Source organism: Lampris incognitus, chromosome 11, assembly GCF_029633865.1.
Source record: "Lampris incognitus isolate fLamInc1 chromosome 11, fLamInc1.hap2, whole genome shotgun sequence".
Classification (NCBI taxonomy): Eukaryota; Metazoa; Chordata; class Actinopteri; order Lampriformes; family Lampridae; genus Lampris; species Lampris incognitus.
Window position 1 is genome coordinate 4,334,699 of NC_079221.1, and position 17,691 is coordinate 4,352,389.

General features: G+C 46.3%; 1 protein-coding gene across 2 annotated transcripts in view; it reads left to right on the plus strand.

The window, feature by feature from the left end:
* Window positions 1-17,691, plus strand: part of cers6 (ceramide synthase 6) — a 32,506-nt gene that overhangs the window by 346 nt on the left and 14,469 nt on the right. For both annotated transcript variants that reach the window (XM_056289498.1, XM_056289499.1), the window contains exons 2-3: window positions 1,102-1,207; window positions 1,356-1,486. In XM_056289498.1, coding sequence (XP_056145473.1) covers window positions 1,102-1,207; window positions 1,356-1,486 — 237 coding nt within the window. The remainder of the gene's footprint in view (window positions 1-1,101; window positions 1,208-1,355; window positions 1,487-17,691) is intronic.

Sequence of the window (17,691 nt, forward strand, 5' to 3'; positions counted from 1 at the left end):
CGAAGCCGCGTCTTTCTTCACCCACGGGGCCCAACGCCGCTGGTAGGAAACGGCCCGTGTGGCGGTCGGTTCGATGATCCGGGCAAATGGGTCGTTTCGGCGGAGTCCGCCGAGCTCCCCAACAATGGCACCTCTGCTATAGCGAGCCCACAAGTAGGGATGGTCTCGTCCAGGTCTCCGCTGGCCTGTGACAGTTCGGGTCGTCCGAACGGCCTTTAAACCCGACCAGTGTGCCTGCACAGTATTGCAGCAAGTTAGGGGGATACGTAGTCCGCACTTGGCCCGCTTCCCCAAATATCGTCCTCCCCGTTGCACTCGCAACGTATCCCAGCTCCTCTGCGGGACACCGCGGCTGCACATCGGGGGTAGTTTCCGACGGTCCTTGTCGGTTTTCTTTGTGAGCTGCTGTGCTGTAAAACCGGTACGTTACGATAAGACGCGGTGCACAATGCACCATTTCTCCACCTTGACCATTGTGCAGCCATCTGTAAAGGGACATAAGCGGTGCCATAACGATCACAGCAAGGGGTCGCCATGCTAATGTGGGTCACGTGTCTCTTGAGGCTTGTTAGTGAGATCTCCTGTTGACTTTTTATTTCATTGTTTTTTTGTTTAAATTTTTCACAAAATCCCCAACACACAGCCTATATCTAAAGGAGAGTTCTAACTAACCGAGAACGTGTGATTGCATCGCAGATGTTAACGCAACAAAATGATCAGAATCATATTTTTCTTCTCTCGTGAGAAATATGCCACTAAAAAGTTGCAATCGCCAGCAAAGTTCGTTGAAATGGAGCACATAAGCCTTTGTATTTAGATCTGCTTGATAATTCTATATATCTTGGGTCCATCCATCATCCAAGCCGCTTATCGCAGTTGGGGTGGCGGGATGCTGGAGCCTATCCCAGCAGTCACTGGGCGGCAGGCGGGGAGACACCCTTGGACAGGCCGCCAGTCCATCCCAGGGCCAACACATTCACACCTAGGGGTAATTTAGTATGGCCGACATCTTGGGTCCCCCCCCCTTTTTTTATCCCTTTCACACAATACTGTTCCTGTATTGTGTCTCTTAAAGTGTTGTGCTATAATCTTTAATTGCAGGTTTATTGCGAGACCATGTGCAATGGGCCTGAAGATCCAAGCCAGTGGGCCCCAGAAAGCACAACCCAACGCTATCTTGGAGAAGGTGTTCACGGCTATAACTAAGGTAGTGCATGCATTCCCTTTCCTCCCCACTGATGAAAACGTTTTTAAAAAAAAAAAAAAATTCTGCAAGCATTCGCTTCCATTTCATATTGTTTGGATCTCAATGACTACCGTGATTAACGTAAGGTGTCTTCATCTCGTGTTGCCAGCACCCAGATGAGAAGAGGCTGGAGGGCTTGTCAAAGCAGCTGGACTGGGACGTCCGGACCATCCAGCGCTGGTTCCGACAACGCCGCAACCAGGAAAAACCCAGCACTCTAGCACGCTTCTGCGAAAGCATGTAAGCCCTTTGACCTTCGAACAACACCACGAAACCTATCGACGTCAGGTTTTCGTTGTTTACCACGGGCATAGAATGAATAGGAGATTAAGCCACGAACGGCTAAAATGCTGATATTCAAACTACCTTGCAGAGAGCGAGTGTAATGTGACCCATCCCAAGATCGGCAGTGTAAATGCAAAGTAATAATAGAAAAGGGCCCAGTTTGAGCAAATCAAAACGCAACAGCGGTAAGACGGAGCTGCCTAATCTGCCTCAGGGATTGTGATTATTTAGCAGCATGATGCAAGAGGCCAAATAGTAACCGAGGCTGTCAGAGTAGAGTCACGTCTGACACCACCAGAGCCAAGCTGACAGGAGGACACAGAGGGATCCTCACAACTTCCTATTGCTCCGAGGCTTGAATAGACCACTGGGTTGTTATTATTACAACAGTAGACAGAAATGGGGGGAAAAAAATCCTGTCCTGTGAAGAAGCAGGTATACCATACCTCCTCTAGATATGTGTGGGCTGTTGGACCATGCCTAGCTGACATTTATTCTGATATAGCAACAATGGCACCGAGGCTGTTATCTGTGTGCGGTGTGACTAACCACTGACTGGATTGGGTTTTTAAACAGTTTTTGTTGGCCATGCTGTCTGTCTCAGTTGCTTACAATGCAATTCTCCAAACAAAGCCAGCAACAGTCCTGTGTGCAGTAATCCTCTTCTAATTAGCCTCTTATATACAGCTGTTGTGGTCCGATAGCATCCTTTGTCTCCGAGACTTCAGGATGGCTGATCCACAGTCTTCTAAAAAAAAAAGAAAAAAAGAGAAGAAGACTGACAAATGGCAGAAAGATTTGGTGTGGGTTTTCTAACGAAGCTTAAGAGTTTGACTCTTACAGCAATTGGAATTATTTTATTCCCAAACTACACTGAAAAAAGCTTTCGTAAAAAGTCATTTCATCTAGTGTTGTTCTTGACATTTTATTTAATTCAGCTCATTGTATAAAAAAAAAACACCTAATATTATGAGATGAGTTTGTATCCAAATACAAATCAATTAGTTTTTTCCCCCATGAATCTAGAGTCATTTTCTTGATATTGTGAAGGTGATCTGCCTTACTTAAGTGAAGTGATGTGTCCCAGGTCTCAGTTTTCAGGGGTTTTGTTCATCACTGGGTTGGTTCACTACAGAAATCCCCCTTGTCACTCATTTCAACACTGAGTTAATTGTGTATAAATTAGGGGTCAACTGATATGTTTTTTTCAGGGCCGATACCGGTTATTGGTAAATCATGGAGGCCGATAGCTGATATTTGGGGCCAATTTGGATGGTTTATTAGTCCCAAACTTGCTGTCCACCCTTTTACTTTTATTCTTTTATGGAGAGTACTACATGTTTGTAGTTATAGTGTTATAAAGCTTAGTGGTTATTCTTCAATAAGCCCTGTGATGGTCTGGCGGCCTGTCCAGGGTGTCTCCCTGCCTGCTACCCAATGACTGCTGGGATAGGCTCCAGCATCCCCGCAACCCTGAGAGCAGGCTAAGCGGTTCAGATAATGGATGGATGGAATGGATCTGCCTTACTCTGCCTCGGTTCAAGGTATTCCTACTTGTTGTATTGAAATTTAGCAATAAAGATTGTGCAAATGCATATCAGACTAAATGACTAGTTAAGATGGTAATTTTGCAGAGTAGTTGCGCTGGAGCCTTGTCTGTTCTTAACGGTCTGTAGTGAGGACAGGCGGACTCGCGGGCACAGGCTTTGTTGTCCCCCCCCCCCCCCAGTTGTCTCTTCACATCTCTCACTGCAATCCTATAATGCAGTTTTCATGAAAGCGGACCGACATTCATACTAACAGTAATATTACATTTTTTTCCCTTTGTGACATCAGTCTTTACTATAGTCATATTTTTTTAAACATGTAATTTTGCATTCACATAGTATTTTCCAAGATGCCGTTTCCTCTTTACGCTTTCGTTAACCTTTTTTGTAGAAGTTATGCTGCTTAATCAGCCTTGAAACCATGCGCAGTAGGTGAGCAGCACCGGGACTGAAAAGAGCCTACTTTTGTCCGCTGTCCTTGAGCTTAGTTCATAGTGTACCCAGTTACTGTAGAGACAACATATAGCACATAAATATCTCCCTCCAGATTTTGTGGAATGAGAATTCATTGCAAAAATCCCTCTTATATTCCTATTCCACAATTCATACAGTCGTTAAGGCTCTGGCAGATCTCAAGTACAGACATCTATTCAAGGGAGCTATTAACGTGGCATGCTTTGTTGGACAGTGACTCAAATACAAACACAAAAACATCATTTCTGTCGGTTCTGTTTCAGCATTTAGTGTCCGATCATATTGCTTTTCATCGATCATGCTGCTTGAATGGCACATCCTCATTAGCCATGTTCCTCTCTAACCAAAGGACATTAGTGCTTTGCACGCAGACATCACCCCATCAAAAGTTGCACAGCAGACATCTATTAAGCATTTTTGTTCTCAATAGATGCTGAAAAGACCTTTTGAAAAAATTGGATCAGCACAGCGAGATGCTTTCAGCTTCCATTAGATATTGTCATCACAGTTTATCACAGCAGGTGAAAATAGCCCCGGATCCACTCAGTCTGAGAGTTTGGTTAAAATGAACAATATTGCTTCCATGGTCTCGATAAAAATAGCTGTGGGACATACTTGCCTTCTTCACTATTTCCACACAAGCACGATGGCTGAGCGGTTGGCACTGTTACCTCACAGCAAGAAGGTCCTGGGTTTGAACCCCAGGCCGTCCCAGGTCCTTTCTGTGTAGAGTTTGCATGTTCTCCCCGTGTCTGTGCGGGTTTCCTCCGGGTGTTCCGGTTTCCTCCCACCATCAAAAACACATGCATGTCAGGGTTAATACTGCTGTCTGTGCCCCTGAGCAAGGCAATGGAAAGAAGAACTGGAGTTGGTCCCCACTGCTCCTATACAATAGGATGGATTAAATGCAGAAAACAAATTTCGTTGTAACCATACAATGACAAAATAAAGTGGCTTTCTTCTTCTTAGATTTCTGAGCAGTCATATATGGTTGGCAGAGGTCCAGAATTTATATGCAAATGAGAGTAATTAGCTGGAGGAGTTAATGAAATACAAGCATAAAAATGGCCTCTTTGATTGACAGCTTTTGGCCCTCCCAACCCCTTCCACAGCCAGTGTTTATGAAATGGCAAGTGGAGATATTGTCTTTTTTTATTTTTTTAAATACATTTATTTCTGATTTTTCCCTTCTTTCTCCCAATTTAGTGGCCAATCGATCCCTATTTTAGTTCAAAACACCCACCCTCGTACTGCATGCGTGCGCCAACTGTATCTCTCCGGCTGGCAGTCTCAAAGGAGATGCCTCGCCACTTCCGGGACAAGGCGAATCCAGGCTATTCCGACACACAGAGACGCATTCATGTGATGAACACAAGCCAACTCCGCCCCCCTCCCCAAGACAGCGTTGCCAATTATTGCTGCTTCACCGAGTCCGGCCATAGTCGGATCTGACAAGACAGGGGCGTGAACCCCGGTCCCCAGTGGGCAACTGCATCGACACTAAGCCGATGCTTAGACCGCTACACCACCGCGGACCCTTGATATTGATGTCTTGACACTTGGCCTGCTCTTTGTGATGACTAATGACATCATCCCTGGAAACCAGTAGTACATCATGACACATGTTCCAACCTACTAGTGGCACATGAGCCCTTTAATTGGCTGACACTTACACTTTTTTAAATTTTTCCCCATTATGAAATTTTAAATGAGAAATCATTTTTTTGGGTGGATTTTTCTCCTTTTCTCCCCAATTTTACCCCTCCAATTACCCCCCTCTTCTGAGCCATCCCGGTCGCTGCTCCACCCCCTCTGCAGATCCGGGGAGGGCTGCAGACTACCACATGCCTCCTCCCATACATGTGGAGTCACCAGCTGCTGCTTTTCACCTGACAGTAAGGAGTTTCACCAGGGGGACGTAGTGTGTGGGAGGATCACGCTATTCCCCCCCAGTCCCCCCCCCCAAACAGGCGCCCCAACTGACCAGAGGAGGTGCTAGTGCAGCGACCAGGACACATACCCACATCCGGCTTCCTACCCGCAGACACAATTTGGGAGAAAAGGGGGGCTAAAAAAATATATATATATCGCCCAGCCCTACTCTTTACTGACAGTGAGTTGTTAGGGCAGCATGGCTCAGGAGGTAGAGCGGGTCGTCTAGTAATCGGAAGGTTCCTGGTTCGATCCCCGGCTCCTCCAGAGAGCGTGTCAAAATGTGCTTGAGCAAGACACCGGACTCCTCACTGCTCCTGGTGACAGTTATGTGTGGAGAAATGTCCCGCTGAGGGGGCAGTGACCTATCAACGTGGCATATGTATACATTCAGTTAATGCCGCAGCCCGAGCTCGTTACATGTAATCTACGTTAGTTACGCTATAAATCAACAAATATGGGTACTGCAAAGTCAGCCAGATATGGAGCTAGTGCACAACCAAGCCTAATCAATGGACACAGTGAGCTCACAATGTCTTCACACATTGTAGACTTATACAACACAATACATGCCTTTGTGGCAAGAGAGAGCTTTGTGTCAGTGCACTGATAAGTAGAAAAATAACAACAATAATAATAACTTTATTTGTATAGCACTTTTGTAAAACAAGGTTACAAAGTGCTTTCCAAAGAAATAAAACCAGACAAGGCAAAAATAAGAATAAGACCAAAAAAGTAAGAGTACTGACCTGGCAGGGGAGATACCCTGATCAAGAAGAGTAAAAATAAAAAAAGTATAAATAAATAAAAACAAATATCAAACATTTATAAAAGCTTTCACAGAAAGAAAAGTTTTAAGATGAGATTTAAAAGAGGCTAGAGACCTGGTGAGTCTTAGTTCAGCAGGAAGAGAGGTCCATATTGTGGGGGCTCTAACAGCAAAAGCCCGACCCCCCCTTTGTGACCAACCGAGACCTGGGAATAACCAGCAGGGCTCCACCTGCAGGTCTTAATGGTGGAGGGGGCGTATACCAGGCCGGTAAATCACACATGTATGTAGGAGTTAGACCGTTTAAGGCAGGGGTCGGGAACCTTTTTGACTGGGAGAGCCATAAAAGCCAAATATTTCTAAATATATTTCATTGAGAGCCATATAGTATTTTTAACGTATAATAAATTAAATATGTCTTACTTTTAATGCGACTTCTGGTGCTGCATGGTTTTGCTGATGGCCTTGTAGTCTGGTTCATACGTGGTGAGGTTGAGCTTCATGCAGGCGTTGAGGCTTCCATCAGTTAAACGTGAGCGTAGGTTGGTCTTAATGTTCCTCATATGCGAGAAAGACTGTTCACATGCATATGTAGAGCCAAACATGGTCAATACGGCAATACTCACACGCTGCATTGTGTGGTATGTCACAGGAAGCTCGTTCCAAGTTTTAAGAATCAGCTGGTCTTCAGGTTGAAGATTTTTAATTTCTGTCCACTTGTGTTCCCTCGCCAGCTCTGCTCGCTGTCGCGCAAGACTTTCCAACTCTCCATTAAGTGACTTGAACTTACTCATCCACATGTCTGATGCCTTCAGGTCAGCAACTTCCAGCTCAAAGTCTCCGATAGAGACCCCGGGGATGCATGTCAGGTCGATTTTGTCCACTGCACACTCATGTGGATGAGTGATGAACTTGAAAAGACCAGTGCGCGCACGAAATTCTCCAAAACGTGCTTTGAATGACTGCAGGAGATTGAACGTAAAGCCAGCTAGCTGCTGGAGATCCAGATGTTGAGTGGAGTCACTTGCTAAGCATGCATCTCTAAATTGTTGCAGTCTTTCAATGTGCAGAAGACGACCTGTTTCAATGTCCCTGAGAAAGACTTCCAGCTTGCTTTCAAATGCAAACACTGCTTGTTGAAGGGATGAGATTGTATTTCCAATACCTTGCATTTTCACATTGAGCTGGTTCAGATGGCCAGTTATGTCCACGAGATAGTGAAACTGCAGGAGCCAGTCAGTGTTGTCTAGCTCAGGATGCTTGACGCCTTTCATTTCAAGAAAAGTCCGGATTTCACTCAGGCAAGCTGCAAAACGGCTGAGCACCTTCCCCCTTGACAACCAACGCACGTTGCTGTGTAAAAGCAGACCGGGATAATGATTCCCAACTTCTTCTAACAGAGCTTTAAACTGGCGATCATTTAAAGCTCGGTCAACAATAAAGTTGACCACTCGAATGACCAGAGACATCACCTCGCCAAGCTCCTGGCCACACGTCTGAGCGCAAAGCGCCTCCTGGTGCAGGATGCAATGAAAACTTAGGATGGCTCTCTTTTCATGTTCACGGAGAAGCGCTACAAATCCTTTGTTCTTCCCCAACATACAGGGTGCACCATCAGTACAGACAGAAATAAGTTTATCCATCGGTAGTTTTTTTTCTTTAGCAAACTTCATGAAGGACGTGAATAAATCCTCTCCTCTTGTTGTCCCTTTCATTGGCAAAACAGCCAAGCTTTCCTCACGCAGTGTGTCACCTGCAGCATACCTGGCAATGATACTGCACTGAGATAGATGGCTAACGTCTGTTGACTCATCTAACGCGAGAGAAAAGTATGTCCCGGCGTTTATGTCCTTAATTTGTGTTTCCTCGACTTGATTTGCCATCATGATGCTACGATCGTGCACAGTTCTTGCTGACAGGGGCATGTCTTTTATTCGTTTGATTATCTTGTCTTTATTTGGGAAGTCATCAAACAGTTCATTGGCCACATCAAGCATGAATGTTTTGGCATACTCGCCATCTGTGAATGACTTTCCATTCCTTACTATTGCCAAAGCCCCCGCAAAGCTAGCGGAATTCCCGTCACCTTGCTTGGTCCACACACGTCGTTGCTGCTGACTCGTCTGCACTCTCCGCTGTAGCTCCTCGCATGCCCTTTTCCTGCTGTCCCCCGCTGGAGATTTCGATGCAAATGAAGCATGGTGCGTATCGAAGTGCCGCTTTATATTTGACCGTTTCATCGATGCAATTTTATCATTGCATATTAGACATACCGCAGATCCTGCTCTCTCCACAAATGCAAATTCCTCTGTCCACGCAGCCTGGAATGCACGGTAATCATCGTCTTTTTTTCTTTTCGCCATCTTTTCCGTTACAAGGGTTGAAGCGGATAAACTAGTTGGCTATCTGATAAAATTGATTTCTTCACCTTTACAATGACCCGGACATGCTCGCGAGCCATTGGTTCCCGACCCGACCCACGGGTGACCCGTGACCCGTGAAATTTATCTTCAAAACTAATTTCTGTTTACTTTAAAATGACACAGTATTATTAAGAAATATCACAAGTATTTTAAAATCAGTTCCAAACTGATTTTTTTGAAAAAAAAATAATTTTCAACTCAAAATTGTCTGGGAGCCATATGCCGTCACCGGAAGAGCCATATATGGCTCGCGAGCCATAGGTTCCCGACCGCTGGTTTAAGGCCTTAAAAGAGAATAAACTTTTAAAATCAATGTGAAATATAACAGGGAGCCGGTGTAGGGAGGCGAGCACAGGAGTGATGTGGTCACGCCTCTTTGTCCCAGTAATGAGCCAAGCAGCGGCGTGTAGTACCAACTGGAGACAGTGGAGGGAGCCCTTGTTGATACTCGAGTAATGCGCGTTGCAATAGTCAAGCTGAGAATAGATAAAGCATGTACGACTTTTTGCAGATCGGCAGCTGATAAAAATGATCTAATTTGGGAGATTAGCTTGAGCTGGAGAAAGCACGGCTGAACAACATGTTTGATTTGATTATCAAAACCGAGGTTAGACTCGAATATTACCCCAAGACTCCCAGCAGCCTGCTGAAGACTACCTGACAGACCACCAAGATTAGCACCAAAAGGGCTGATGGAATTTGGGGGACTAAACAGAATGACCTCAGACTTATCATCATTGAATTTAAGAAAAATTTTGGACATCCATCCGTCCATTATCCAAACCGCTTATCCCGCTCTCAGGGTCGCGGGATGCTGGGGTCTATCCCAGCAGTCATTGGGCAGCAGGCGGGGAGACACCCGGGACCATTCTGCCGGTTGGGCTTTGTATTGTCCTCCCACATTGTTGGTCGTTATCGTGACGTACTTGACGTCCACAGGGGCAGAGTGCTTTCAGTTTTGGTTCCTCGGGAAGCCATACCTAATTTTTGGATATCCAGGATTTAATTTCAGAGAGGCAAGTTATGAGATTTGCTAGGACGCTAGGATCTGTGGGGGGGGGGGGGTTGTTGTCCCCCCCCCTTTTTCTCCCCAATTCTATCCAGCCAATTGCCCCTCTCTTCCGAGCCGTCCCAGTCTCTGCTCCACCCCCTCTGCCGATCCGGGGAGGGCTGCAGACTACCACATGCCTCCTCCCATACATGTGCCGCTTCTTTTCACCTGACGGTCTGGGGTTTCACTGGGGGGGGAGGTAGCGCATGGGAGGATCACGCTATTCCCCCCAGTTCCCCCTCCCCCCCGAACAGGCGCCCTGACTGACCAGAGGAGGCAGCGAACAGGACACATACCCACATCCAGCTTCCCACCCGCAGACACGGCCAAATGTGTCTGCATGACTAAGCCGGAGGTAACACGGGGATTCGAACTGACGATCCCCGTGTTGGTAGGCAACGGAATAGACCGCTACGCTACCCGGACATTGGATCTGTGGGTTTTAGGGGCATGTATAACTGAGTGTCATCAGCATAGAAATGATAAAACACAAGCTTATTCACTACTAACAACAAAGTGCGTCGATAACCACAAAGAGCGAAACCTTGGTGTCAGCGCACAGCAGCTTATCACACACCAGACACAGAGCCAGGACCAGGATCTCACCCTTCCCCTGGGTGTAAGATCCTGCAGGTCAGGGGCTGGTTTCCCATTAGCGACCACAGCTCTTTTTTACTCATTAAACAATGCTGAAAATCTTTTTAAGTAAGAAATAGCGGTGCTGACCGCTGCCACTGCGGACCGCTAGGGGCTGGGCGTGGAGTGAGAAGGTGTGGATGTCACGTGACAAGGAAGAGCTGAGGCTGGGTCGGTCTTTGCCTCATCACTGATCATTCAACACAGCGTGAGAACCAACTAAGCGTACGCAAAATGTTGCCTTTGCCTGCAGAAACCTGCAGACGGGGTGCAGACAGCCTCTGCCTCAGCCCGTGGCCTTAAAGCTCCGGCCTTCAGGACCTGTAGGTTTTCGGAGCGAGCTGTGGCAAAGGAATATATCACACTTTTAGAACAACTATTCTGACTAGTTTTACTGGCTTATTTGTAATGCTGAGACAAATTATGAATGGTAAAAATTCAAAATAAATGAAAATATGAACATGAAGAACTAGTCAGTAAATACTATCATCTAAACTCAACATTTCCTTTTAGCTTTGGCGAGGCACTGGCTACCCTGACCGCACATCACTGCTTGATGAGCAGCGTGGCGTCTTGCAGGGCACCTCCGCCATCCATTTACGAACGTGTGTGTGAATGGGTCAATGTGAGGCGTACACCGTGAAGTGCTCTGAGTGGTCGGCAAACTAGAAAAGTGTTATATGGGCGTCCAGGTAACGTGGCGGTCTATTCCGTTGCCTACCAACACGGGGATCGCCGGATTGAATCCCCGTGTCTGCGGGTGGGAAGCCGAATGTGGGTATGTGTCCTGGTCACTGCACTAGCGCCTCCTCTGGTCGGTCAGGGTGCCTGTTCGGGGGCGGGGAATAGCGTGATCCTCCCGTGTGCTACGTCCTCCAGGTGAAATTCCTCACTGTCAGGTGAAAAGCAGCGGCTGGTGATTCCACATGTATGGGAGGAGACATGTGGTAGTCTGCAGCCCTCCCCGGATCACCAGAGGGGGTGGAGCGGAGACCAGGACGGCTCGGAAGAGTGGGGTAGTTGGGCAAGTACAATTGGGGAGAAAAAAAATTGCTATACAAATGCAGCCATTTACATTTTAGCCAAGTTGCCTGCAGGGACTGACTGGTTAAAGTATCTGGGAAGGAGAGTGTAAATGAACAATTCCGTTAAATTAAAAAAAGGTATGATTGTATGATTAATTTTCATTTCAAGATCCACTACCTCGTCAGACGAAACAACTGTTTCAGAGATGTGTAAATGAAGCGAGTGAAAAGCGCTAACTGTCCATTAATAACGTACATCCTGGTCACGAATCATGCCACATCTCTTAGAAAGCGCAGCAAGCCTGAGGACCCCCCCCTCCCCCCGTCCCAGAGAGTCAGGTTAAGACAATCATGTGCATCAAGTGAACAGTTTCACGCCACTGCTGCTGCGTAATTGCGGATTCCTCACGGCCAGCGATTCTCCGCCGCGCGTCGAAAAGGAGAACTCATGTTGACGTGAATAAAACGCATCGGTGTGCGACTGTAAACACCGACACATTTCTACTCGGGTAAAGTTTGTTGTGAGTCATTGTAATTGCAGCTGCGTACCGTAGGGTTTGAGTCAGGGCCTTCAGTAACGAACTGCACCCCCCCCCCACACACACACACATGCCTCATATGGGTACCGATACAGCCAACACGGCCTCATACAAAATACACTGTCGTGCACTGTATGTACGACTGGATCAACACCAGCAAGACGGCTGCTCTTCAACAACCACAACGCACACCACTGTGCACTACGGCAGCATCACCATCACATCTTCCTTTGTATCACTTAGCAACATGATTGCACACACACACCACATGGCACAAAAACAACTAGAAGAGGGCAGATCTCTGCCAGGCGGAGCCCCCCCTTCTCCGGTGCCATGACTTGGCGACAAACCACCCCCTTTCTCGCCCACTGGCAGAAGGAGCCCTTACGTGTTTTTTTGTTTTACCCCCCCCCCTTTTCTCTCCGGTTGTATCAGGCCAATGACCCCACTCTTCCGAGCCCTCCCGGTCGCTATTCCGCCCCCTCTGCTGATCCGGGGAGGGCTGCAGACTACCACATGCCTCCTCCATACATGTGGAGTCACCAGCTGCTTCTTTTCACCTGAAAGTGAGGAGTTTCACCAGGGGGAGGTAGCACGTGGGAGGATCACGCTGTTCCCCCCCTCCAGCCCCCCGAACAGGCGCCCCGACCGACCAGAGGAGGCACTAGTGCAGCGACCAGGACACATACCCACATTCGGCTTCCCGCCCACAGACACGGCCAGTTGTGTCTTTAGGGACGCCCGACCAAGCCGGAGGTAACACGGGGATTCGAACCGGGATCCTCGTGTTGGTAGGCAACGGAATAGACCGCTACGCTACCCGGATGCCCGGGCCCTTATGTGTTTAAACGTTGCAGTTTTGGTGATATAAAACGAGTGTAGCCGAATGACTCATTCATTCTAAAGCAATAAAACAGCGGTAAGAAAACATAGCTCATGTGTTATTGTAGCTACCGAAATGATTTCCAGCTGTGACTGTGATTAATTCTACTCTTGAAGCTTCATTTTTATAGCAGGGTTTTAACACTAGAGTCTATGACACCGCCGCGTCTAATCCCCCTCATGATGTCAGTTAAACAAACATGGTCGCGAGGTGAATAAAGCAAACTATTGTTGGTTCATCCATGGTTCCCCCTGTGTGAATGATTCGCTGACTTGCGAAATACGATCAACGTCTCGTTTACCTTCAACACTCATACCTGAGCTAAAGCAGCAGCGCGCAGCATTGGTTGAATGAGCTAGAGGGTGAAAGAGGAGAGGGAGCGGCGACAGTGAGAATAAATATTTTCCAAAGGTTTTTAATCGCCGCAACCACGAGAGGTTCTTGATCACACAGTTGTAACTGTGCACCAAAAGATTTGGACTGATAGGTCCAGTAGTTTGCGAGATTAGCTGTGGACAGACGCACACAAACACACACAAACACATAATCCCCTCCAGGCTACCTGCTGAGATAACAAACAAGTTTCCACGGTTGATGTAACGTTCACCAGTCACTCGCGCAACTTGAACAAATTCAGTATTGTCACAATATTATCAGTGCACCGCCTTCAATTCAGTAAGAAAGATCTGCGCACCAACCTGAAGTTGAAGTTCCCCCTCACTTGAGAGACTCATGGCAGCCGTCTCTCGCAGAATTCCTCCAGTAACTTCGACTGTTGGGGAGCTCGTGTAAAACCAAATGCAGACGATCCAACCAAATTTTCAAAAACACGAAGTAGATCGGCAACAAGATCATCAATATGCGTGACTGTGGCGGCCATTGCGCTTAGTTCACTCACAACCTGCCAAAGGCTCAAGTTCAAAGTTGATGACAGCACCAGGGCTAGCACCAACACATCGCAGGGCCCCGGGGCAGGCGTTCTGTCACTACACATCAAAATGTGATTGGCTGATGATATGGTCACTCAAAGTTGTCATCAGTTTGCAGCTTCGGGCTTCGACGAAAGGCTAGTAATGCAAACTAGTGCTGGTCCAAGGAGCTGTGATGTGTTTAGATGACATGGGAAATCCCTGCTCAGCCCGTCAGTAATTGAATTCAGACACATTTCAGGCACACTTCAATTTCACTATGAAAAACACATTATGATTTTGATTTTGACAGGGCCAGCAGAGAAGGCCCTGATGGCCCTGTCAGCCCACCACTGTGTAATTGTGTACAAATAGCCATGATTCAGCAGCAGCACTTGAAACAGACTCTTGCAGCGTTTGAAGATCCTGTTGCCACGCAACAGTCCATACCCATTGTCAGGTAGCCTACTCCAGCCTTACAATACCACTCAGCGAGTCCAGACATGAATAACAGCCACCGCTGGCCATTTTCCCATGTTAATTATGTCCGTCTGGCGTAGATAATGACTATTCTAATTATCCATTAACTATAACTTCCTCCTCCTCTTTCATCTGTTTCTATCTGCAGATGTCTGTCATTTTTCTAAGACTTGCTCCGTATCGACAGGCAAATTAATGAGAACGGATTGCTGCCATTGATAGCACCATGAATTACACATCACTTGCAACTGCATCTGCCCCATCTCAAGGTCCGAAATGATACTGAGCGAATGATATCACAGTCTAAACACGCCCATAAAGTTTTGCGGCCGAGTGCAATTTGACCTTGTTTTGTGTCTGACTGCAATTATCACAGTAGATCAAGCTCAATGGGCCTCATTCATCAATCATTCATACATACAAATTTGTTCTTACCGCATCCATGGATTTTTTTAGCCCTGAACTTTGTCTGAGAGACCAGTGTAGAACCTGGGTAACCCCTGAATTTAGACACCAATTGGCTAACACTGATGTCTTTGTAAGCCTGGGTGATTACAATAGATGTTAGGGGAAAGGAATCACAAATAACCATCAGGCTTTGCTTCTGACTGTCAGACAATCTTGAGAGCTAAAAAAATCCCATGGGTTTCTAAGAACAAATTTGTATATACAAACAATTGATGTATAAGGCCCATTGTCATCCTTAATGTCATCAAGCATAGCAATAATTGTCAGACGTGGCAAACTATCTGCGAATGACTTCAGTCTCAGTTAAATCAAAAAGTGATATTCTCCTTGGAAATATCCACTCATGAGCACGCCTGACATGACAATGCCATCACCTAGCTACAATCACTGCTGCCATGATCACTGGAAAGTCTGGGCGTCGGTTACTACAACCTTCTCTACACCCTACGGAGGAAACTCATTCCAGCTGCTTGTATCCGCGATCTCACACTTTCAGTCACCACCCAAAGCTCATGACCATAGGTGAGGGTTGGAATGAAGATTGACTGGTAAATTGAAAGCTTTGCCTTCCAGCTCAGCTCCCTCTTCACCACAACGGTCCGGTACAACATCTGCATTACTGCTGATGTTACACTAATCCGCCTGTTAATTCCCCGCTCCATCCTACCCTCACTCGTGAACATGACCCCGAGATACTTGAACTCCTTCACTTGAGGCAACAACTCATCCCCAACCCGGAGGGAGCAATCCAATATTTTCCAGTAGAGAACCATGGCCTCAGACTTGGAGGTGCTGACTCTCATCCCGGCCATTTCACACTCAGCTGCAAACCGCCCCAGTGCGTGCTGGAGGTCACGTTCTGATGAAGCCAACAAAACCACATCATCTGCAAAGAGCAGAGATGCAATTCTGAGGTTCCCAAAATGGACACACTCTTCACCTTGGCTGTGCCTTGAGATCCTGTCCACGAATATCAAAAACAGAATCGGAGGTAAGGGACAACCTTGGCGGGGTCCAACACCCACAAAAAAGTGTTTGACTTTGTGCCAAGAATACAGTCGCAGCGCTCACTGTGGTTATACAAGGACCGGACGGCTTGTAGCAACTGCCCCGGTACACCGTACTCCCGCAGTACCCCCCACAGAGTGCCCTGGGGTACACGGTCGTAAGCCTTCTCCAAGTCCACAAAACACATGTATGCTGGTGAAACTCCCATGCGCCCCCTCAGGACTTCCACAAGGGTAAAGAGTTGGTCCGTTGTTCCACAGCCAAGATGGAATCTGCATTGTTTCTCCTGGATCCGAGGTTCAACAATTGGTCGGAGCCTCCTTTCCCACACCCCAGAGTAGGCTTTCCCAGGGAGACTGAGCAGTGCAATGCCCCGATAACTGGAGCACACCCTCCGGTCCCCTTGTTTAAACATGAAAAATGCTGTAACTTGTGGTTACAAAAAGACCCCACTGATAGACAACTTGTTACAAGTCCAGCCATGCTGATGCCGTGTTCTAATACGTCTGTGCCCACTGACATATGTCCTGGAATAGACATATGTTACTTTTCATTGCAAAAGCCATTGAATATGTTCAGAATCACCTGTCAACAATAAAAGACTATATCATTACCAGCAAGGACTTGGGTGCTAAATCTAGTGGTCAATGTCCTGTAATCATTACAGGACATTGACTACTAGATTATTATCCCCCGCCGAAATGTAACTGACTGTCATATATACTGTACATATGTAATCAACCCCCCGTCCCCCCGTGCCGATCCCAGCGGATAAGCCCAGGGCTGAATTTCTTTCCCAGTACAACCCTGCGGTGTCTTTTTGTCTTATTTGTGCAGGTTTCGCGGCCGCAAAAGCAAGCCTTTTGTGAATTCACCAGTGACTGTTTTGTCAGAGTGACTGTTATTTGGGGTGCTTTAACTCATGCCTCTTAGCACTCTGCAGACCAATCGTGTTTTTGCTAGTAAGAGATTGCAATTTTTTGCAATTGAATTGAGGCTCTGCGGTTCTAATAACCATTCCAATTGTGACTAGTATCTATTTCAGTTTTACTAGTAACTATTCATTAGATACTAGTTAGGACTAGAGCTTATTCTTTAGTTACTAGTAACTATTCCAATAGTAACTATTTCAGTTTTACTAGCCACTATTCATTAAATCCCAGCACCTATTTACCAGTACCTCATTATTAGTTACTAGTAACTATTCCAATTGTTGCTAGTAATATTTTTAATCTTACTAGTAACTATTTCTGTTGTACTCGTCATTGGTAATGACTAGTTAAAATGACTAATTGATAGTTCAACATTCTTACTTGTAGCAAGAAAAATGCACTAGTAACAATTATAATAGTTACTAATAACTAATAAATAGGTACTAGTGTCTAATTAACAGTCATTAGTAAAACTGAAATAGTTACTAGTAACTATTGGAATAGTTACTAGTTAGCCCACTGAGGCAAATTTGTGATATTGGGCTATACAAATAAAATTGATTTGATTTTGATTTGAACTAAAGAATGAGTACTAGTATCTAATAAATAGTTACTAGTAAAATTGAAATAATACTAGTCACGGTTAGTTTAGTGACTAGTAGCCAAAGAATAAGCACTAGTAACTTTAGAATAGTTACGAGTAAGTCTTGAGGAAGAAATGTTAAAATGGCTTGCCATAGTGGCCTGCTGGTCCGGTCTAGTCAAAAATAAACTGGATTTTGCTGTATCAAATTAAAAAAAAACAAAAAAAAAAACAGTACAGAAGAAATACGTCATTGGGGTCTATTCCGTTGCCTACCAACACGGGGCTCATTGGTTCAAATCCCCATGTTACCTCCGGCTTCGTCGGGCGTCCCAACAGACACAATTGGCCCTGTCTGTGGGTGGGAAGCTGGATGTGGGTATGTGTCCTGGTCACTGCACTAGCGCCTCGTCTGGTCGGTCGGGGCGCCTGTTCGCGGGGGAGGGGGAACTGGGGGGAGTAGCGTGATCCTCCCATGTGCTACGTCCTCCTGGTGAAACTC